The 23,288-nt window shown below is 36.3% G+C and overlaps 3 protein-coding genes across 6 annotated transcripts; 1 reads left to right on the top strand and 2 right to left on the bottom strand.

Annotated features, from left to right (window-relative positions):
* Positions 1-2,867: 2,867 nt before the first annotated feature.
* On the top strand, positions 2,868-9,917 carry nudt9 (nudix (nucleoside diphosphate linked moiety X)-type motif 9). Of its 2 annotated transcripts, none has more exons than XM_066642649.1 (8): positions 2,868-2,989; positions 3,791-4,012; positions 4,422-4,511; positions 4,599-4,685; positions 7,500-7,611; positions 8,266-8,412; positions 8,492-8,576; positions 9,098-9,917. In XM_066642649.1, exons 1-8 carry the CDS (start codon positions 2,898-2,900, stop codon positions 9,241-9,243), a joined length of 981 nt encoding a protein of 326 aa, XP_066498746.1. In that variant the 5' UTR covers positions 2,868-2,897; the 3' UTR covers positions 9,244-9,917. The 2 variants fall into 2 exon arrangements, with proteins under 2 accessions (XP_066498746.1, XP_066498745.1); XM_066642648.1 differs by having other exon boundaries at positions 2,880-2,989; positions 3,788-4,012.
* Positions 9,918-10,000: 83 nt separating this feature from the next.
* On the bottom strand, positions 10,001-17,665 carry cln3 (CLN3 lysosomal/endosomal transmembrane protein, battenin). 3 transcript variants are annotated; one of them, XM_066642063.1, is made up of 15 exons: positions 17,196-17,665; positions 16,591-16,627; positions 16,353-16,449; positions 15,717-15,800; positions 15,404-15,483; positions 15,062-15,147; positions 14,892-14,964; positions 14,190-14,333; positions 13,722-13,846; positions 13,232-13,284; positions 12,790-12,858; positions 12,475-12,530; positions 12,154-12,247; positions 11,936-12,076; positions 10,001-11,835 (listed from the first exon to the last, which is right to left on the bottom strand). In XM_066642063.1, exons 1-15 carry the CDS (start codon positions 17,260-17,262, stop codon positions 11,719-11,721), a joined length of 1,323 nt encoding a protein of 440 aa, XP_066498160.1. In that variant the 5' UTR covers positions 17,263-17,665; the 3' UTR covers positions 10,001-11,718. The 3 variants fall into 3 exon arrangements, with proteins under 3 accessions (XP_066498160.1, XP_066498161.1, XP_066498162.1); XM_066642064.1 differs by having other exon boundaries at positions 17,208-17,665; XM_066642065.1 differs by having other exon boundaries at positions 16,591-17,249; positions 17,352-17,665.
* A 710-nt stretch (positions 17,666-18,375) lies between these two features.
* Positions 18,376-21,539, bottom strand: si:ch211-198p11.6 (uncharacterized). The gene is made up of 4 exons (XM_066642536.1): positions 21,339-21,539; positions 20,346-20,456; positions 20,041-20,178; positions 18,376-19,583 (listed from the first exon to the last, which is right to left on the bottom strand). The coding sequence occupies exons 1-4, from the start codon at positions 21,354-21,356 to the stop codon at positions 19,497-19,499; spliced, it is 354 nt and encodes a 117-aa protein (XP_066498633.1). The 5' UTR covers positions 21,357-21,539; the 3' UTR covers positions 18,376-19,496.
* Between the last annotated feature and the right edge of the window lie 1,749 nt (positions 21,540-23,288).

Below are 23,288 nucleotides of genomic sequence, written 5' to 3'. Positions count from 1 at the left end.
AATTCTTGCAAGATAATGGCACTAAAGAAACAAAAACAGGAAAGGAAGGAAGACAAGATAAAAATAAGACAAAAAAGAAAAAGAAGACCAAAAAAGGTGATCCAAATAAAGAATGTTAACAAAGAAAGAACCATTAAATTAGGGGAGAAGAAGTAAAACCCAAAAATCTGCTAAGTGCACTTAAACATTCCTAAATAAAACCTTCAAAAATTCATAGTAATAAAACAGCATGCTTTCTTTAGCATTAAATGCCCCCAAAAAGTGCATGATGCTCTGGTGGTGTCATAGATTTTGTGTTCCTGTACAGAGTCTTGGGGGTGTGGGCATGAACATTAATGTTTATGTGTGTGTTTATGCACAACACTCACTTTGCAGTACATGCAGTATCAGTCATGACAAATCCAACATGTCATGGAACATTTTTGCAGCTTACAAAACATTCAAAGGAAAAGTGATCATATTCCATAATTAATCTACAACAATCTTTGTCAGAAACAAACCTACTCTGATTCATGGGTCCTGATTACTGATCAGTGGACTTTAGCCTGGACAGATAGGAGGGTATTATATGAATACAGTTGTTTCATGTTTATTTGACAAGTGTCGACAAGTGTGACAAACTCCCTAATGCCACCTCCAAATTCAGAAGAGTAACCACAGTACTGACTCAATAAATTACAGTGTAAAATGTCACTTTTCATCTTTTTATATATTATTTTTATTTTCTGTGCAAATGAACACCCAACAAATTTACTACCATCATATTAGTATAATAATAATAATACGTTCAAGTTATATAGCGTGTTTCACAAACCCAAGGATGCTTTTCATAGCAAAAAAAAAGAAAAAAAAAGAAAAGTATATATGATTAATTCTTTCCCAACAGAGCTCTTCATTTCATCTGGTAAAAATCTCTGTATTTCTCCACAATGCCATTTCATTAAAGACCATTATTACAGTACAAACTTTTTCCTATTTTGAATGTTACTAAAATACCATGTATACAAAGAAAAATATAATAAATGTAAACCAGTCTTCATAGTCAAAATGTTCCTTTTTAATTGAGTCACTTATTGCCTTTAGAAGCAAAACACACTATTTCTGCTAAGTTTCTGAAAGACTAATAGAAGACAAAGATGTCATATCCACTTTTAATATCCATTTCATCATTGTTTATTGTTCTTAGGTTTTGTTTAACCTTTCTCTCTCATCAAAAGTGGGTTTCAAAAAGGGGACAGTGTGAAAAGATTAAGATCTGACTTATAAGTAAGATGTTTAGTAATAATTGCAAATATGTGCAGATGTAGACATGCTCCCATCATAGTGAATCATTCTGATTTGTGTAGGACGAGAGACAAAGCCATGAGCAATCTGATGACGTTTATCTTCTATATCTTTGTGCAATTAATTTCAGCTTTTCCCCTGTAAAAAGTGGTGAGATTTAATGTAGTGTCTGTTTGTGTAACATTATCGTCACTTTATGAATTTCATGTGAACTGGCTGATTATGTAGCATTAATAAACAATGCTATGAAATTTGCATTACTTATCTGTAGTAGAAAACAAAGCTAACAAACACACATATTATGTATTCTACCTGCATTTATATGGTTTATAAACAAAAAAAAACAGAGATAGTTTTTATTTATCTATAATTTAACTTGACCATATTCCAATCACTTTTTTTCTCTTAGAATTAAATATCATATTTTGTTATTCTGCCTTTAAGACATATGCATAGGTAAATTAATATGTATTGAACACATGTATTGTGTTTGATCAAAGGCTGAATCCCTTCTAATAACTTTTCCGTAAACATGAAGGGCTAAATAATTAAGACTAAATATAGGGATGTACATAAATATGTGGAGCTTTGGTGGCATCCCAAAAATAATGGGCCATTTTAGAAGCTTGGTAACTAAAATTGGAAAAGAATGATGCTTTCTTAAAACATTAATGAAACATACATACTACATCAAACTATTTTTAAGAAAAGAGCTAAATTTAGTTGACAGTTGAAACCTCTATGTAGGGTGACTTATCTGTGTAGTTAACAAATCTTGTCCTAATTTGTTGTCTTGATGTTATTCTATTCTCCATGGTCCTGCGGTTCTGGGATTGAGCTGTAAAAAAACCTGGTTCTTTATGAAAACAAAAGTGGTTGTTCTATGGGATTGCTTTAAACAACACTTTGTAAAACCTCGGGTTTCCTCTGACAGGCCAAAAACACAGGTTGGTACATGGGTCCATAGATGTGAGTGAATGTGTGAATGTATGATGCCTTATTGTGGTTTGGTGTACCATACAGGGTGTGTCCCTGCCTTGTGTCCAGTTATTTCGGGTAGGCTCCTGATGAACTACGACTAATGAACTGGATAAGTAGTTAAAAACATTGAATAAATAAATGAATAAATTAAGTAATTAATGATTACAATTATTATGTCATAGTTTGAACCTTATGTGCCACTGTCATATAGATCCAGAAGTTGTGGGTTCAAACCCCAACTTGGGTCACTGTATGTAAGGGGAGTTCTGCCTGTGTATGCATGGGTTTTTTCCCAGAATGGAGTCCCAAAGTGTCCCTAGCTGTGAGTGTTCAGAGCTCTGTGATGGACTGATGCCAGGAACGTCCAGGGTGTGTTCCTGCCTTTCGCACAATGATTCTGGAAGGGCTCCGAGCCCATCATCACCCCAACCAGGATAAAGCGATAAAAGAGTATAAATCAATTAATGTTATAGATGTTGTGTGATTCTTTTGGGAAAAATAAAGTTCGAGGGCTAGGGAGCACGGGTATAGGGAGCAAGTCAGCTGGGAGTGTATTGGAACGCCCCACGTGCGTGTGTGACGTCACTGCTCGCTATTTCCCGGTTACTGTTGAGCTGGTTCTGGGAGTAGTGATGAAACGGGTTTGTCTCAACTGGACAGGATCTGTTCATGTAGCGCTCGCCCTCGTAGCACTTCCCTACGGCTCCTGTACATCGGGATACTGGTTTGTTATATGCACGTTTAATTAGAAATTAATTAAATTATCGTAACAATTTCATGAGGGTTTGAAGGGCGTTTAGACTTATATCATTTGGAGTCATTCATTCAAACAGAAAAGTCGTCAGTTTGACGTTTGACTCTTTTCTCTTTAAAAATGAAAGGAAAAAATCGACCGAGTAGTGTATTGTTTATTTTTCCTTTTATGCTTTACTTATAATGTTTGTGTCAGCGTATGACATCATTCACTTCTAAAATACAATATTAACCCACGTTTATCCATCGTTAGTAAACAGAAGCGTTACTGGGATGTAATATTGAATTGGAGATTGTGGGCGTTTCGTTTCATTGTTTTCGTTTCGCTGGACGGGCTGGTTTCTCTGGGTGGTGTGATGAATTCTCTGGACGAGCAATACCCACCCAATGCACACCTGTAGACATGCCCCTTTTACAAAACGACAGTATTGTTTTATTTTATTTTTTTTTACTGTGCTATAAGAGTCAAAAAGTATTATTTGTCTCCTGAATGGGCTATTCGTACACCTCATGTCAAAATCAGTTTAGGCTGAAACACCCTTTACTTCAGCATGAACGGGTGAGGGTAAACTGATCCAGGCTGCGATGTATGTAAATATGTTGCTGTGATCACAGAAACTTTGAATGAAAACCAGATTGTTTAGCTTAATATGAAGGCCCTTAAAACAAAAGAATTGACTAGAGAGTTTTATCACTCATCACTAGCATATATGCATTATTTCAGTCATACTTTCATTAATTCATTGGTGCTTTCCATTTCTGTATCAAGCAGTAAATCTATCAGCAGCAAAGTCCAGAGTCTGTGCGCATTAAGTTCATCACTTGCCATGCACATCAAGGCCCGCTGCACAGTGTACCCCGGTTCAACCATACAACGCTTCCCTGTTCCAGATGAGAAAGTCAGCTGGACAATACAGTGGTCAGAATACATCCCTGTGAACTACACTGCTCCGGCAGTGCTGAAGAATCCTATCTGGGCTGATCCAGAGATTGGGTAAGCGCAGATATTTTTTTCAGCTATACAGTACAAAGTGCATATGCACCTATGCTAAAGGAAATGTTTATTCTAAAGGTGTAACCTTTTTTAGAACCTTTAGAACCAAGAATACTAAGAAATCAAAACAGTATAAAAATAAATGTTTTTCTTGTCTGGTTCTGATTATAAAACCATGAGTATGGGCAAATGCATATAATGATCCAATATTTTTATTTTTAAAAGGTACTACAATATATAATTATCAGTTTGAATATGATGCTCCTCATATCAGATTGATAGAATTGATTAGTATGTCTCTTGACCATAAAAATATTGAACCTGAAAATCTGTCTTTACACCCATTTGTTATTGAAAGAATATTTGTTTAAACACTCATTTTGTTATTAAAAGTATATTTTCTTTTCAGCTCATTTTCACCTCACTTTAACTCACTGGATGGGTCTGTGGATAGGAAGAGCCATGATGGAGAGTACGCTCTTAAAGATGGTAGACCACTGTAAGCCAAGTGTTTTTGCCTGTGTTTTAACCGATTAGCTCAAATTGCCCTGTAGCCATCTCAGTCTCATTTTTAAATCTCTTTCAGTAATCCCAGAGGTAGAACTGGTCTGAATGGTCGAGGCCTTCTGGGTAGATGGGGTCCTAACCATGCTGCTGACCCTATAGTCACCAGGTACTGTGACCTGTGGGGTTTTACAGATACTGGTCTGTTCTGATTAAACTGACCTTATAAGGGCTAAACACCTGGTTTCACAGTTTAGTATGTTATTTTTTTATTTATTTACATTTTCCCTAAAACTCACTGTTTTAATAGAATTTATAGTTCATATTGTTTTTATGTTTACTTTCATAAATTAAACACATTACCCAGCATTACAGATATACATTATACAACCAGTGGGAATCCCTGTGGTGTCAACCTGTCCTGACTTCCTAGCAACTGAGCTATACACTAACAAATGTGATCTAGCAGTAGTGTAGCCATTATCTTGTTTTTCCAAGTTTTAAAGAATCAAGAGCAAAGAGAAACTAGGGGTGCCTAATTTTGCTAGACTGCCATTAACCATACAGCCATTGCCACAGAGGTGTTTCTTTGTTTACATGTGGTTTCTATTATGTGAGTGTGTTGTAAATAAAATACGGAGGGCAGGACTAATAAATGCAGAAATGAAGAAAGGAGCACAAAGTTTTGTTCATAATATACAGGGTGGGTCATTTATATAGATACACCTTAATAAAATGGGAATGGTTGGTGATATTAACTTCCTGTTTGTGGCACATTAGTTTAATGGAGGGGGGAAACGGTATATGGGAGGGGGGAGGGTCATGTGACACATCAAACTTATTGGGAATTTCACAAGAAAAACAATGGTGTGCTTGGTCACTTTATTCTTTCATGAGTTATTTACAAGTTTCTGACCACTTATAAAATGTGTTCAAAGTGCTGCCCATTGTGTTGGATTGTCAATGCAACCCTCTTCTCCCACTATTCACACACTGATAGCAACACCGCAGGAGAAATGCTAGCACAGGCTTCCAGTATCCGTAGCTTCAGGTGCTGCACATCTCGTATCTTCACAGCAGCATAGACAATTGCCTTCAGATGACCCCAAAGATAAAAGTCTAAGGGGGTTAGATCGGGAGACCTTGGGGGACATTCAACAGGCCCACGACGACCAATCCACTTTCCAGGAAACTGTTCATCTAGGAATGCTCAGACATGACACCCATAATGTGGTGGTGCACCATCTTGCTGGAAAAACTCAGGGAACGTGCCAGCTTCAATGCATAAAGAGGAAAACACATCATCATGTAGCAATTTCGCATATTCAGTGGCCTTGAGGTTTCCATTGATGAAGAATGGCCCCACTATGTTTGTACCCCATATACCACACCATACCATCAAGATGTGCAGCATATGACCCTCTTCCCATTGAAAAAACAAAAGTTGGATCCAAAATGGCCGACTTCAAAATGGCCACCATGGTCACCATCCATCTTGAAAAATTTCCCCTCTCCCATATACTAATGTGCCACAAACAGGAAGTTAATATCACCAACCATTCCCATTTTATTAAGGCGTATCCATATAAATGGCCCACCCTGTATAACACTGGCATCAGTGTTTTTCTTGTTCATTTTATTTAAAAATGAATACTAGCTGATCTACCACCAAAGAACAAAGATGAAGTATGTTTTGTTTATTTTAAAATTACAATTGCTTATTCAACGTAAATGGTTAGAGTAAAACAAGTTTTATAAACACACTATTGCTACAAAATGTCTTCACAAAGACATGCACATGCGAAATAAGGTAAATTCAGCAGTCCTCCTCTCCCTGTGAGATATAATACGTGTGAAGGTTGCAGAGTTCCGAGCCGTCCTGCTGAGCTTGTGAAGAGCGGAGAATCGGAACTAATGCAGAGCCAAACACAGCCACAGAAACACACACAGACTATTTCCTTTTATTCAGCCACTGTTTGCACTGGAGAACCTACTTTTTTTGGTCCCAGCTGGGAACTAATTTTTATGTCGGTGGAAACTCGCCGAACAGTTCCAAATTTAGTTCACGAACTGGAATATGAAATATGGCTAAACTAACAGTTACTACTTGCACTTGCGTGTTTCAACATTGGGAGTCAGCCAGTAAGTCAGCGAAAATGCATCTTCTAGGCTGGCCCTGTAGGCAGTCTGGCAAAAATTTGGGACTAAATGAACACGACCAAAAAGGCTATTTCTAGCTGCACAAATGAGTCAAACCAAGGCAATTTGTCTAGATAGCCAACAACATCTAAATTCATATCTTTAGATATTGCTACTTTTTCAGGTTTTTATTAAGGATAACCTCACTTTCCCCATTCATTTCTTGTCTGTAGTCAGCTTATCAAGTTCAGGGTCGTGGTGGGCCCGGAGTGCACCCGGAATCGCTGGTAGCAAGACAGGACAGGGGCACCAGTTCATCATAGGGCAATACACACTCACAGAACTCACATCTATTCACAATTTTGAGTAGTCAGTCAACATACCAACATGTGTTTTTGGACTGTGGGAGGAAACCCGGAGCACCCAGACATGGGATAACACACCAAACTCCTCACAGAATGTCCTCTGGTGCAGGGCTTGAACCCACAATCCCAGGTTAGCAACATTACCTGTTGGGCTACCATACCACTCTCTCACTTAAAATGTATTAACTATAGTAGGCTACAAGTAACAACAGATGCATTGATGGTTTGATTTTTAATCTCAGCCAGAGGATCCCTGTCATGGAGTTGGTTGGTCTGCTGTAATCATTTAATTTTTAACTTTGTGAAACATACACAGAACAATGCTCAGGGTTTTCTGTGCAACAAAAATATGACAGCTGTGATTGGTTAAGCCATAATTTCTTTACCATAATGCTCACGTTATCAACTGGAATAGTGCTAGTTTCCAGATGGATCTTTATTCTCTTTTACTAACTCCTGTCTTCTGGGGTCTCTCTTAGGTGGAAGAGGGATTCTTCAGGGCAGATAATTCATCACTCTGTCTCTGAACTCCCTGTGCTGCAATTTGTGTCTATCAAGAGGAAAGACTGTGGGGAATGGGCCATTCCAGGGGTCAGTTTGTATTGTTAGGTTATTTCAAGAACACAATAAAGTATATTCATCTCAAACTCCAATTTCAGAAATGTTGGGCCAGTGTGGGAAATGAAGGAAGAAAGGATTAATAAAGCCTGTTTAATTACAGTTTTTCGAATTGCAATTCAAGTAGAACTTGATTGTTTTATTTATACTTCTTTTATAGACGTCTTCAGCTCTCCTACTTTTAGAAATGTACTAGAAACATTTGTATGTGTAATTTTACATATAAAAATTACAACTACTTATTGCACTTAATGTGTCCGATTACTCACTGGGGCATTTTATTTGGCGAAGTATCAATCCTTAATACATCCTTGCTCATAAAGGACAAATCCTTTCCTGGATACTGCTTTTTTATGCCCAAGCGTGATTACATGACTTGTTTCAACTATTTTGGAACAGTTACCAATGTGTCTTGTCTAAAATTTCACCTAAATATTGGTAAAAAAAAACAATTAAGCTGGTATAGGAAAATGTTCAAACACAGGTAAATGGATTTACAGATGAATGCTCCCTTTTTTTATTCGTCTTTAACCTGCTTTGCCAAATTTTGGACTTAGGTTTGTAGTAGTGGATTTTGAGTTGTAGTTTGCATACACATTCTGTTGCTGATCTGTAATGTATGTTTAGGGTATGGTGGACCCAGGAGAGTTAGTTTCTCTAACTTTGCAGCGAGAGTTCTCTGAGGAGGCAATGAACAGTTTAGAGTCCTCACCACAAGAACGGGAAAAGATCCACAAGCGGATAACCCAGCTTTTCAATTCTGAAGGCTTCCAGGTCAGAAATACTTTTGTCACACAAAGATACCACATTTTGCTATAAGCACCGTTTCTAAATTGTATATAATTGTTTAAAGGTATATAAAGGTTATGTGGATGACCCAAGAAATACAGACAATGCCTGGATGGAAACAGTTGCTGTTAACTTTCATGATGAAACAGGTAAAACGTATTAAATATATAAAATCAATTTGATTTCAGACATGCAAAAAAAGATTTCTAATATGCTTATCATGTATAATTAGACAGGTTTCATATCATTAGCAGGACACTAGGAAGCTGGAAATAAAAAGAGAATGATGAACAGAGAATCCCTAATGAAATTATAAATACTGTAAAATCATTACCCAGAATTCTTTATATTTCAGAAGTAGAGATTCAAAATTTAAATAAGTTTTCTATTTTTTCTGCACAAATAGAATGTGTTTTAGAAGATGTGTTAACCTCTTTTCCATAGAGAATGTAATGTATCCACAGGTTCATACTCACTGATCAAACCTTTGGACATGTCTGCATGTGTTAATTAAAAGCTAAAGTCAAAGGCATTGTTAAACAAGATGTATAAAAATGTTTTGATATATATCACTTGTAATGCCTCCATAAATAGACAAAAAAAAAAGACATGACTGTATCTATCTAGTACATGGCAAGTGATTAATGAATTGTTTCTCTGTGTATTCCAGGTGAAAGTGTCAGTGAGCTGTCACTGCAGGCTGGTGATGATGCAGGTCAGGTGACCTGGTTTGATTTAGACTCTTCTCAGCCGCTTTATGCCAGTCACTCATACTTCTTGCAGACGGTTGCCAAGGCGAGGAAAGCCCACTGGTAATCGAGGGCAGTGACAAGCTCATTCAAAGACACAAACAATACACCTCTGTAAAGTGACATATAAGTTAGAAGTGAGTAAACATCAAAATGAAGACCCTTGCACTTGCTAAATTTACTTGAAACAAATAAATGTCTAGAAAAAGTAGTCTTATAATATTCTTACAACAATCTCAAAATGGTAAATATTAGATATCAACTAAATTTAAGATGATTTCACACAACTAGGAACTACCTGCATTGATGAATATCAGATGAACATGAGAATTTTCACTTTCTCCATGGCTCCAGAAACATACTGGGAGAAATTTTTCAGGTCTGTTTCTAGGAGGCAGATTAAGCCTAGTTTTGGACTACACAGCATTCTCAATAAACCTTCTCTATTGAAAGTAAAATGTAGTCTGGGTTAAGGCTTAAAAAGGGCAATCAGCCCTAACGCCAGTGCAAGCCTTATACATAGTTACCTGCATGAATAGCAAGTTACATTTATAGGCAAATTATAAGTCTATGCTATTGACAATATCTTGTCTATATCTTATCTTGTTAATACAAAGAATTCAATTCAATAATTGTGCAGATTTTATCATTTAGAGAATATTTATACAAATGACTAATACACTTTATGTGTTGGCAACACTACTAAGTTACTGTATTAATATAATAAATTAATGTAATAAACTCAAGTTTCAAAGTGGATTTTTCATTTGTTTTCATTTCAATTGCAGATTGCAAATTAAATGACACAATAAATTGACAGGTTATCTTTATTTTAATAAAACAAAAAAAAAAAGATTAGTAAAAAGCCACATTGGCCATTTTCAGATTCTTGATTAGCCCAGAGTTTTAAACAGTATGTTGGCATGCCGTGTAGATAGCCAGTGTAGATAGTCAGATAGCCAACCAGAATGCAACTGGCTGAATCCTAACAGTGAGACCAACACACTGAAATTATGCCTGGAACTCTACTTTTTGGTCTTTTGGTGTTTTTTCTCCACAGTTTCCTTGAGGCATTTTTGAAGTCCTTTTTTTTTGATCGCTTAAAATAAAAAGACTGTTTTTTATTTGGACATTTAATACTGATTATATGTAGACAACCACTGTTGTAATTGGCTGCTATGTATACTATAGATGGTTGGATGAAAGGATGGATGGAAGGGTACAGAAAAATGAGTGGTAAGTTTTGGAACTTTCAGGGGTGGTTTCCCCAGACAAGGCTAAAGCCTAGTTCTGTACTACACAGCATTTTGAATTGTGAATTTGCATTGAAAGGAAGATATATCCCTGTCTGGGAAATGACCCCTCAGTGTTTATAAACTACATGAGTCACAAAAGAAAAAAAAATCCATGTGAGATGGGTACTTTAATCTCAGTTTGAACATGATGATCTGTTATGGTTGTTTTTCTACAAATTCCTGTCTATAGTCTGAATATTTTTTTCTGCAGCCTTTAAGAAATAGTCTCCATTTGTTGGCCACATGGGCGCATTATACAGTAGTCAGAATGCTGAATAAGTGGTGTGAGTAAATAAAACACCCCCCACGACTGTTAAGATATGACAAAAACATTCTAAAAGTATTGAAATATTATTTTGTTTCACTGGGGTAGGTCTATTATAGTTGTTTTTTGTTTTATCATTTTCAAAATACAGTTCCCATAACAGAAAATATTAAACTCTTTAAAAGAGGAAGGTGAACAGATTTATACAGTAGTAAATAGAACATGAAGGACAAGGGTTACATTTCAGAGTCAACCCTCAATTAACCAGAGATTTTAAATATCCACAAATTGTAATCTGTATTGTTTTGCATACTAACACTTGAAGGTTCTCAGGAACAATATCTGTCATAAGGTTAAATCACTTTTATTTTTAATGCAAACCATTGTTGTACATAATGGTATGGCATCATGGCTTCGGGAACAGATGTAGGTAAGTGCAAATCTGGATCAGGAATGTAAGAACATAATTATACACTGTAACCCCTGGTACTAAAAAGATGAATATATTAAATTATCACATTTAATCCTTTCTGACTAAGATCATGTTTGATTGCTGATGATACTGCAGCCATCCGAGGCCTGGAGTCAAAGAAAGAAAAACTCCTCCATCACTCAGCATGATGCTACCTACACCAGAGCTGGCAGTTAGTGTTCTCTAAGCATATTGAGGTCCAATAATTTTGCATTAGCAGCAGGTTAAAAGAAGAGATAGTTGGCTTCACATGTCTCAGAATAAGCATTTACTAATGTTTGTCTTTGGTAGTATTTGAATTGGTGTGACCTAGTTACTAGGTGAACCTGTCAAAGACTACAAACTGAAATGAAAACTGAAGGACAAAACAAAACAAACAAACAAACAAACAAACAAAAAAAAAACTATAAAATTAAAGCACAGAAATCACAATGTTTAAGATTTCTGATGCTGTTTTAGTCCACACATTACTATTTTGGCCTCTGTGTCTTCATGCTGTTGTCCTCTATCTTAGAGAGAGCAGAAATAGTTGTGAACAGGGATTGCCAGGGCTCCAGAGAGAGCAATACCAAAACTGTCACCTACACTTGCTGCAGCCATGGCAAACTCCTTCTCACGGTCACCAGTCTGTAATGGAAATTAAATTTAAACAAATAGTGGCATAAGCAACTTCACAAATTCACATGAGAATGCTATTTTCAGATGAATAAATCATGTGTGTGTATACCTCTTTACTGATTAAGTAGAAGATATTTACATAAGCTGCTCCTCCTAGCAGACCTTCATAAAGAACTATAACAAACACCAGCCACACACTCGGCAAGAACTGGAAATACACTGCCAACAACAGCAGCACAGCATTCATGCACTGGGAAGGAAAGAGACATTTTAAGTATTTTAACTAATTCATTATTTTTCTCTTCACTGATCTCTTTGTTGACACACCTGTAAAAAGGACAGCAGCCAGATTCTCCTGATCTTAAAGCAGAAGAGAGATGTGCGGGATATCAACACGCCGATCTGGTACAGAGTCTGATACCTTAAACAAACACACAAAGTTAAACTATTATACTGGAAATTTACTGCTGAAGTACTTATTAAGGTTGTTAGATGTGATTTATATATATGTTTTATTTATGTGTTTATAGAGCATATTCAGCTCACTGTTTTCAATGATTAAATAAATAAAAAATTTTTTTTGTTTTTTCAGGGTCATTTCCAATTGGTAGAGGGAGCCAAATAGCACCAGATGGGTTAAATGCTCACCAGCGATACTGCTCTGCATGGGAGAGAAAGGATTTTTGAAAGTACAGTAACTCCAACTGCATATAAATAGAAAGAAGATCCTTTTGTACAACAAACAGGTTTTATATAATAGAAATCATTGGTCACTTTTGATGGGCAGTGATTGAAGCAGTATATTGTATTTGTATTAATATTTTCCTTTACAGCATTTCAGCACAGACATTTTTAATTAAATATTCAATTAAAAGATAAACTTTGTAAATATTAAGTGAAAACTGAAAGTATACAGAGCATATGGAAAATCTTGCCCATAACTTGTTTCTGCAGAGTACTCACCAGTCCCTGGTTAATGAAATACTCAGCGAAATACACCACAGCTAGAGGCACAATAAACCTTAACAGATCCTGAAACAAACACACACACAAAATGCCAAAGAGATGAGGCTTCATTAAAGGGACAATAAATCTAACAAATCCTAAAGCTAAGAGTTTGTGTATAAGCTTATAAACAAGGTAAATTAACCAGTTTTCTTCATTGGACAAAGTGTACGGGAATATGGCAGTTTTTGTGCACAATTTCAATTACTTCGCCGATCAAAGAAAACTCTAAAATATAAATTAATTCTGTGCAGTTTATTATACATGCAATTGTCAAATATTGTAATGCTGATGATAGTTATGACATGGTCAATAAAGTGTTTAGTGACATAACTTTTGACAGTACAGTTTAGTGCCCAGTAAATTCCAAAAATTCCCAACTGTTACACATAAAACTCACTTTGAGGATGTGTAGTCTGCCTTTGAATGTCAAGGGTCCTGGGGGTTGGTTTTCTGTCAGGAGTAAGAAACCATGCATTTTATAGGAAAAAAAAAATCTCTTTCATAAATGTTGTTAGCTACATGTTGGTGATGAAACCAAATTTGGATGGCTAAAACTGGACAGGTACATAAGGTACAGCACAAATTAAAGCTGCACAACATTACTAAATATTATGTTTAGAAATGCCCTGCATAGTATGAATTCACATTTGAGAACTTTTAACGTGACACTGATAAAGATGGCCTTGTATTTATTGGAACATATCTATTTATCATTGTTAGATGTATTATTAGAATTAGAATGCATTAATACGCAAACACACCAGTGAGACCTGCAATGGTCAGTACTGAGAAAAATATATACAAACACTAACTGATACGTTTTGGGACCAGAGAACAAACATTAGACAAGACGTATTCCAACACAACATTACCTCCCTCTCGCTTACCTTGAACATCATCATCGTCATGGTCATCCCACATTAAGGGCCTTCTCTCCTGGGAGCCTCCATTAGACGCTTCCCTGGGCCTCCACTGTGGAAATGCGGGGGGAAACGCAAGAAGAAGGAAGTAGCTGGAAGACAGAACAAACAAATGGTGAGAAAAAGACAATATAGGAAACCACAGTGGTATTTATCCAAACTGACAAATGACCTTAAATTATTATATAAACTTTTTATGATTAAAAGATTTTAAAGAGAGACAATACTCTTTCACATTCCTCACATGGATGTACAGGTCTACTAATTTACAAAATTTGTAAAATAAGAGCAACGTTATTTTCTCCAATAACCCCATTTCACATTCAAGCAGCCCCACAAAGGGTTAAACTAGCATAAGTAGTAAATCGGCCTTGTATTTACATCCAGTGGCATGCTATCAATACTGTTGCTCTAGAGTTTAAGATGTGCTCTAACCTGATCAGCATAACAACAGGAACCAGCAGCATGATGAGCAGCGTAATTCGAGGAGAGAGACCTGCCTGAGTGAGGGCAGAGTACAGAAAAGCCCCTGCAACACCTGCACCCCCCGTACCAGACCCCCATCCACTCAACACATTGCTTAAAGACAGACAATGAAACAACGACAAAAATGAATATTAACTAATAATCACACAATTTAGAGTACATTATATACTAATCAAATATGGGTCAATATGTGCTGAAGTAGGAGCCAGAATTATATTCCCACAATAGTAAGTGACATCACTACAGTAAAGTTGTAATGAAAATAATAAAGCAGTCTTAAGCAGGATTTAAAAAAAAAAAAAAAAAAAAAATCACATAGAACTGTATATAAGGCTATTAAGTGACATGCATTTACAAATGTAAAAAAACTGTAATAGGTACTTATAATGTTTATTGTTATTATCTATCATCTCTCATCTACTGTGCTTCACGGAAATATGCCAGTGAATTAGGCATCTGGAGCTTTAAATCAGAGTAAAGTGGCAAAGAAAGGGGAGGGGCTTATGCTTTATAGGCTCCCATCTCTAATCTTCAGGGACTGTTTATTACTCAGTCTTTAAAATCTTCAAAATAATGCTTATGCTTTGGATGAGAGATCAGTGGCACACTAGTCATGATTCTGTGGGTCAGTAAGTTTAAGAGGAGTCATACTTGCTGAAGAAGACTGTTAGGGAAAGGAAGGAGAGTTCCCCGAGGCCTGAACTCACGCTGGCAAATATAACACCTGTAAATGCAAGCATTGCATTCCATCAGCACAATTCATAGACAACAACAAAAACAATAAAACAAAGAACACAGTCACACGCAGACACACATACTACCTAAGATGCTCATCCACACAGTTGAGGAAAAGGACACCACCAAGAAGCTTGTGGTTGCCGTTGCGACACAAAACAGAACACGAAACCTGTCAATAACAAGAGTGACCACAGTTTAAAACAAGTTTAAATACAGTTAAGTGCTGTAACTGTAAAAAATATATTCTGTTCTCCTTCAAAAGTCTAGTGTCTGGCAATGACTTATTGAGCATTCAAACACGTCTTTATTTGCATGTCCATTCTATATACTTTTACAATTAATATACTCCTTATCAACACATGCTCTATAGAGAACACAACACTTTGTGTTATTTCATATAAGCTCTACTTATTAATGGCCATTACCCATAAGGCACTTTGTGTATGTAAAATGGTGCTGTAAGCTTGATCACTAGAGTTGGTATGATGTCAGCCAGAAGGACAGCCTGAAGACAGCAAAAAAATAATGTGTCACAACATAAACACCTTAGCATATATTAAACTTAATTCGTTCTCACATGAACTATGGCAAAAATATTTCAAGAAAGCAATGACATCTCAGTACTGCTTTCAGCAGAGAATACATAGGACATAAATAAACGTCTTTAATATATCTAATAGCATATAAGATACATATAGGTGCCAGGATTTTGTCTTTGCTGGTGTTGAAAAGACTTACTGCTGTGGACACAGGATTGCAGTCATAGCGGCTAGTGTTGTTTCCATTTCCACTTTGTGACTGGAGGAGGCCTGGAGCTGGAGTCTAAAAACCAGTGAACATAAGATAACCAGAGGGAACAAAGAGGAATGAATGCGAGAGCATTTTCTGTTAGAAACAATGTATTCTCCTGAAATGAAACTAAAATGAAGCACAATACCACATATAGCACTTGCTAAAAGCAAAACATTGTGCTTATTTCAAGTCAAAATAACCATTAAAAACAAATTATTTATTTTTCAGCATCCAAATAAACCCAAACACATTTTGTAATGTTGAGGTCTGGGGTGACCAGGCCATTATAATTTTGAAAATAACAGCAACTGAATTCTTTACTGTCTATTTATTTTCTTCTACTTTTTTTTTTTTTTTTTTTTGCTAAGGGCTTCTTGGTGGCACAGCATAATTTTAGACCAATAATTATGTCGTTTCTAGTTTCATTATTTGATATCCAGTTTTTGAAACTCTTCCCTTGGTCTTATATATGACCTGTTCTAAAACTCAAATAACTGGTATGCCATGGCTGTTTTTATGTGAAATTAGTTAAATCTAACTTTTTCACAGCACTATATTATAAGGATAAGTATTCAAACTTACAGGCACTGTCACATTCTGAGATTCTTGTTGATTTAAAATGTCATGAGCAGCACTGAGCATAACCACATAGGCAAAATTATTACACAGCCCAAGTAACCTATATAGAAAAAGAAAGCAAGAAACACCACCTGAGATATTTCAACCTCAAATATTTTACTTTTCAAGCAAAAACAGGTTGTTTTAGAAACTCAGCACACATCTCTCCATACAAGTGATTAGACAAGAAGAACACACTTACCAGAACCCACATTGGTTTCTAAAGTTCCTGAATCGGCCTGAGGATGTACAACAGACAAATCAACATCTGACAAATACTCCATCACAACTACACCTGTGTTAATGTGAACCATAAAGTTTCTAGAGCAGTTTGATTAAAAAAGATGTACAAATCCATTGATCATTCTGATATTCCTCTTACACCAGGTATAAAAGTATCAGTAGGATTATTCATTCATTCATTCATTCATTCTCTGTAAGCGCTTATCCAGTTCAGGGTCGCGGTGGGTTCAAAGCCTACCTGGAATCATTGGGCGCAAGGCAGGAACACACCCTGGAGGGGGCATCAGTAGGATTATCTACTACTGAATCATCTGAAAGTCTTTGTTTGCATCTCAGTCATTGGATTATACAGAAATGTAGAAAATAAGTAGACTTTTTCTATTGTGAAATTGACAAAATTCACTGTATTTTGTATTTTACTGTAATACGCTATGTTTACAAACGATGACAAAGACGCCAAAATGCTATTCTTGTGGTATTCTAACTTAAGCAAAATAACAGAGTAATACTAGCTACATATTGTGAAACATTACAGATTTTCCCTGACAAAACCGGTATACTTACAACTGCACATACCTTCATTATTGACTGAAGTGCCAGGATCAGCATTGACACTCTCTGTGTTATCCATATTGAACACAGAACACACAATTAAACGCTAAGCTATGAGAAATGCTTTTTTCCGATCTGCTCATATCATATAAAATGAAAATATCATACAAATATCGTCATTAATGTAAATATCTCCATTGCAAAGTTTTTCTTTCTTCCTCTTTTTAAATGTCAGCTGCTCAAGAGGAGTCTAAGGCGAAATCCCAAATAAATTCCCCACTACTCCATAGGTAGTGCACTATGTAGATATTTGCACCCAAACAGTGTATTAGGTTCTACTCAGTCATGAGCCATACGACACAAAACGCTGTCTGTATACATAGTGCACTTCAGGCTGTGGACGCTCTAGTTCCTTGACCTTTGCATTAAACTAAGAAGTAAGTAAGTGGAGCTTTCTAAGTACACTCCCCAAGTAGGGTCCACAGAACTATTTGAAATACAACCTCTAACTCAGCGCAACTAAGAAAACGCTCCCCCAAAACCTAACCGAGCATAAACAGTTCCGCACACTAGCCGGAACTAATGACAGACCGTGGGAAAATCAACCAACGTGGCTTCTTGTCTGAAACTACAAGCTGGTCATTTTTCTGTTCCCTCTTTTCACCCACAGACAAACGTCGGGAGGTTTAAACATTTGCATTTTCCTTCGGGGTAATGGTGAAAATTCAGCTTTATATGATTAATAATATATGCTCAATATTTATAAAAAAAAAGACCTAAGATCACTTGGATTTTGAATTCCCTTTTGCACGTTGGTATTTAATAGTATAGGTATATTTAAAAGTAAAATGGTGTATGTATGCATGATAATCATAATTGACCACTAAGGGCAACTAAGTGAAAGCTGTAGAAATTTATTATAAATGCAGATACAAAATGTTGCAGGATTTTTGCAAGGCTTACGTTTTCAGTAACTTAAATATCTAAGTCTCCTTAGACATTAATAACATTTTAAATAAGATAAATAATTATGTGGAATTTCCCTGTTATAAAAATGTTGTTTTTTAAAATAAATATAATGTAATCTTGCTTGTAGGATTTCAACCAAAAAGAAAACAAAATATCAGTCATTAATAAATCAAAACATTTATTTCTATTTCAGAGTCTATATTTATATAAATATAAAAATATAAAAATTAAGATATACAAAACTTTACACACTAACACTGTAAAAACATATTAAACACTATTACACTCTGAACAGGACACATGCTATAAGCAAGTATGTACGTTTGTTAATTTTGAATGTTTACTAACATACAAAAGCATACAAACCATAAAAAATAATAATAAAGGCCTCATATGTTGACCTTCTTCCAGGTGTCTACTTTCTGAGAGAAATTCTTTATCACATGCCAGAGAGAAACAGTACAAATGTTAGATATGTTAAGGAAACAGAGTGGTAGCTTTTGCTTGTATAATTAACTATGCATTCAAAATGAAAGTATAAATACACTGGTAGAACCACACATCCAATATTAGCAAATACTGAACATTCATTCATTCATTCATTATCTGTAACCGCTTATCCAATTTAGGGTCGCGGGGGGTCCAGAGCCTACCTGGAATCATTGGGCGCAAGGCGGGAATACACCCTGGAGGGGACGCCAGTCCTTCACAGGGCAACACAGACACACACACATTCACTCACACACTCACACCTACGGACACTTTCGAGTCGCCAATCCACCTGCAACGTGTGTTTTTGGACTGTGGGAGGAAACCGGAGCACCCGGAGGAAACCCACGCGGACACGGGGAGAACACACCAACTCCTCACAGACAGTCACCCGGAGCGGGAATCGAACCCACAACCTCCAGGCCCCTGGAGCTGTGTGACTGTGACACTACCTGCTGCGCCACCGTGCCGCCATAAATACTGAACATTGTAACTCATAATGTGTACAGGGCACATATGGTGTTTACTCAAGGCATTTTCTCACTTTCGACATTGTGAAAAAGTCACATGTAAACAGGGGTAATATTTTGAGTTTGCTGACTTTTGAAAATCTCCATTAGGTGAAGAAGGATTACATGGTATGCTCAGCTACAGAGAAAACACTAGTGTGTTTGAAAAAACAGAAAAAGCATTGCTGTGCTGTAAACATTAAGAAAGCATATCTGAAAAATAGAACTTGCAACAACAAACCTTAACTTTCTGCCACTTTACTTGATTTTATGTGACTCCCTTGTTTATCATATAAAGATATTTGTTTTACAAATACAAGTCCATCCTCCCCTATGCCACCTCTCTCTATTTGAACTTTATCTCAAAGCAGAAGCAGTTGATGGAATCACACTCTGGTGGCTGGCAGGTGCAGGCACAGTCCCACATGATACACTGCATGGTGAAATAAAAAACAAACAACGGTGACAAAAATCAAAACACAAAAATCTTATCACTAATTATGAGTAAAACTTCTGACTTAAAGGGCAAAGGCTGAGAGCCTAACTTGCAACTGTACCCCAGAATTGGGACGGCTGTTCTGAGTGTGTGTGCTCACTGCAGCATGAAGTTGATATTAATGAAGGGTGGCCTGATGTTATGAGGGTTTTTTAGATAAAGGTTCAGCTTTTTCTAAGTGTCATCCAAGTTAAAGTCATCAAGAAATTTGAAAACTGTTCTGTTAAAACTGAAAGAATGTAAATGTTTTGCAATGGCTCCTTCTGGATCATCTGTTCGGTAAAATTAAACTGTACAGTGCCTTATTGTGCACTCATTATACAAAGGGAGAACTAAAAAAGGGAGAACCCCCCCCCATATTTTGATTGTTTAAAAAAAATGTAAAAGCTCTTACATTTGGAGTGGGGCAGGAATAATCAAGGCAAGTGTGCACAGATGGTGGACGGCAGTCACATGACTGAGCACATATGTGACAGATTTCCAATGGAGATACACTTGGGCAGCAGTGTGTACACTGAGCATCGCACCGAGCCTGTGAAAGACCATCACAACATGAAATACACATACATAACAAATGTAATTTATTATTTATACAGAGCTTTCAAGTTAAATGTCTTATTTTAATAATAGACATCAACTTCATGCAGAAAAAATGCAGCCATATCACAACTACCCTAGACGTTTGGACACAATACTTACCTTGAAGCAATGATGACACCATAAAACACCAGCAAGGAACAACATGTAGAGTGCAATGGAGATCATGACAATGGCAGGAAGTGGTAATGAGAGAGCCCATATAGGAACCACCTGAGAAATAAAATAAATTCACAAAAAGTAAATTACACAACTTACACAAGTTAAATTCTAATGTAACGTAAAGGGTTCATGTCAAAGTTGTACCACATTCTTTTGATATAAATGTGTTTAGTACCCCAGAATCTTGTCTATGTAGAGAGACTATGGCGCAAATTATGAATTCTTTAATTTATCTTCTTTACTAACCACTTCATCCAGGGTTGTATGTTGCAAGGCAGGAACACACTCCAGACAGGGTGGCAGTTATTTTACATTGCATCACATTTTTGTAGTCAACCTAGCGATACATACCAGTATGTTTTTGGACTGTGTGAAGAAACCTGAGCACCCTTGTGCTCTCTTTGTGTATGTAAAGACACTCACATATGTACAGGGAAGTGCAAATGATACGTTTTACAAAAGGGTTTTTATTAAAGATTACTCAAAAACCAGTACTTTACATATGCTCACGTACAGGTATTTTACCCCAATAGGCTGAACGGACCTCTTTAAACATTTAATTTACCCTAAATATTTCTGAAATGTAGCAAAATTCACTGCGGTAATTTTTTCACATGATTAAAAAAGTGTTTGGGGTTTTTTTTGGGCAGGATTACTGTTTCTGTTTGAATTTTAGAGAAATCTCGATGTATTACTGACATATGGAAGACTTGAATCGTGTTGGCGTCCTATCCACCGTTTCAGGTTCACATTTAAATATTCCACACTAAATTCTGCAGTGCTTAAAACCTCCAGAAGTGTGCAAACGCTGTACCTTTCAAGGTAAAACGGCGAATATGGAGCTTCTTCAGCCTTGTTAGCCAACTAATATTTATGGCTTCTAGAGGTAATTTTTAAGTAAATGTAGAGAACATAACTAGCATAGCTACGTACCATTGTCATTAGTTTCATAAATTCTGTTTCAGAAACATTCGTGTTAGCTAGCTAGATAGCTAGCTACATTATCCCCGAGCATCCCGATATCAGAAGTAGATATCTAATAAAAATAAGGAAAAGAACATGCTGCTAAATATTTATGTAGCCTTGCTAAAATCCTGTCGGGAAGCTCGAACCATGTAGTCGAACAGCGTTGTCCAGGCAACAACTTCTTCTTGTAATGGAGGAGGTCAGTATTACTCTATGTACTACTGCCACCTATAGCGCTTCTCCCCGAAAGTCTACATTAGAGAGGAGATCCAAATACCATTCACGACTGGCTCGAATCAGTTTTTTGGGGTGAAAACTTTGTAATGTTCTGTTTTACTTAACATCTGCAGTTCAGTTTGATTTCTGGAATGTATAAATACACCAACAATTACAATACAACAACATGGCCTAGAATTACTCTATGCTCTTGAACTGCTAGTCTGTAACATTTTCTGCATCATTTGTTGCATATTTACAGTGGAGATTTTTCCTCAGACGTGGGAGAGCTAGATTGTTTATAACCGATAAGATTTAAAAAATCTGAAACCGAATTTCTGAAAATTATATTAAAAAATGCAATCAGATTTTGTTCTTATCAAATAAATCATAAATTGAATCATTGCGAATGTACCAGTCCCTTGTCTGAATATTTCAAAACACAGTGACAGATTCGTTTTTTGTGCTTGTAAAAACCTCATAAAACAGACACGACATGAGAAGAGAAACATATGAACAGAGCTAAAACAAGAGCAAGGAAACTTGTGAAGTGAGCAAAAATGGCAACACAAGAGCTTCTATCCTCCACATCCCTTTTCTGCTCACACTGGTGTGGAATGGATGAGCTGTGGCATTGTCATTTAAAAGAACAGATGCTAAAACTGACCATTCTGAACAGGGCTGTTTAGATAGGGTGAGAATGGTTCTGTGCTGCTTGAACTTTGTGGTGTTTTGATGAAAGCACATCAATATTTCAATAAGACTCAAAGGAAATGTGTTAAGTCACGGAAAAGAAGCAGAATATGTCATTTTTAAATGTTAAGAATATTTTTGCCTTCTGTAAAGTTTGTTTCTTTAGAAAGATCCAACTGAATTGTTTCTCTTTGGTGCCAATGATATGACATTATTTTATGTTCAAGAAATCTTTTATGACTTTGAGGTGATAGCATTTATCACTTAAATCTGCTTGTTAGGTATTTTGTAACAGTCATGAGCTTCTAGCTATATTAAAGATGTGTAATTTCCTTAAGAACATTCAGTTTCAGGAACATAATTGGCTTTCACGTAACTGAGTCATTCTAATTCCACATTGCTCTTCTTGTTGAGAGGTTGACAGGTATGTGCTTTGTGAGTCCTTGTAACTATTTCCTTGGGTCATGGGATTTACCTGCCACACCGGTTTAAATACAAGTTTGGTCACAAATTTGGCCGGTCATTTCGAAGATAGCAGCACTGACTCCACTCTTCTCTCTGCTCTAGGCGATACATAAGAATACATACAAATTTCCCACATTTATTTAGAAAAACCCTGGTCAAATGACATTTCTTTGATGGTTTTCTAATAGAAAAGCATCCACTACTGTAATTTATATATATATATATATATATATATATATATATATATATATTGATAGAACAGTGACAATGGCACAGTCTGATTAGCTGAGGAGCATTTGTTTCATAAAGCCTGTATTATTGCACATAGCACTGATTGCTACTGTGCATTTTGGTCCTTGATTTGGTCCTTGATAATATTTAACTGGAGATCAAGTTATTACTTGCATATAAAGCATTTAGACCCCTTGTTACTATTACTAACACTGAAATTATTTTGCAAGTTTATTAAAACTGAACCAGTTCAAATCAAACACTTTACTTCAACTGACTAATGGAAGAATTTTCCTTTCCTTTTTTTTCAGT

Source organism: Hoplias malabaricus, chromosome 13, assembly GCF_029633855.1.
Source record: "Hoplias malabaricus isolate fHopMal1 chromosome 13, fHopMal1.hap1, whole genome shotgun sequence".
NCBI classification, from domain to species: domain Eukaryota; kingdom Metazoa; phylum Chordata; class Actinopteri; order Characiformes; family Erythrinidae; genus Hoplias; species Hoplias malabaricus.
Note: the sequence above shows the minus strand (reverse complement) of the source record. Positions and strands in the feature narration are given on the sequence as shown.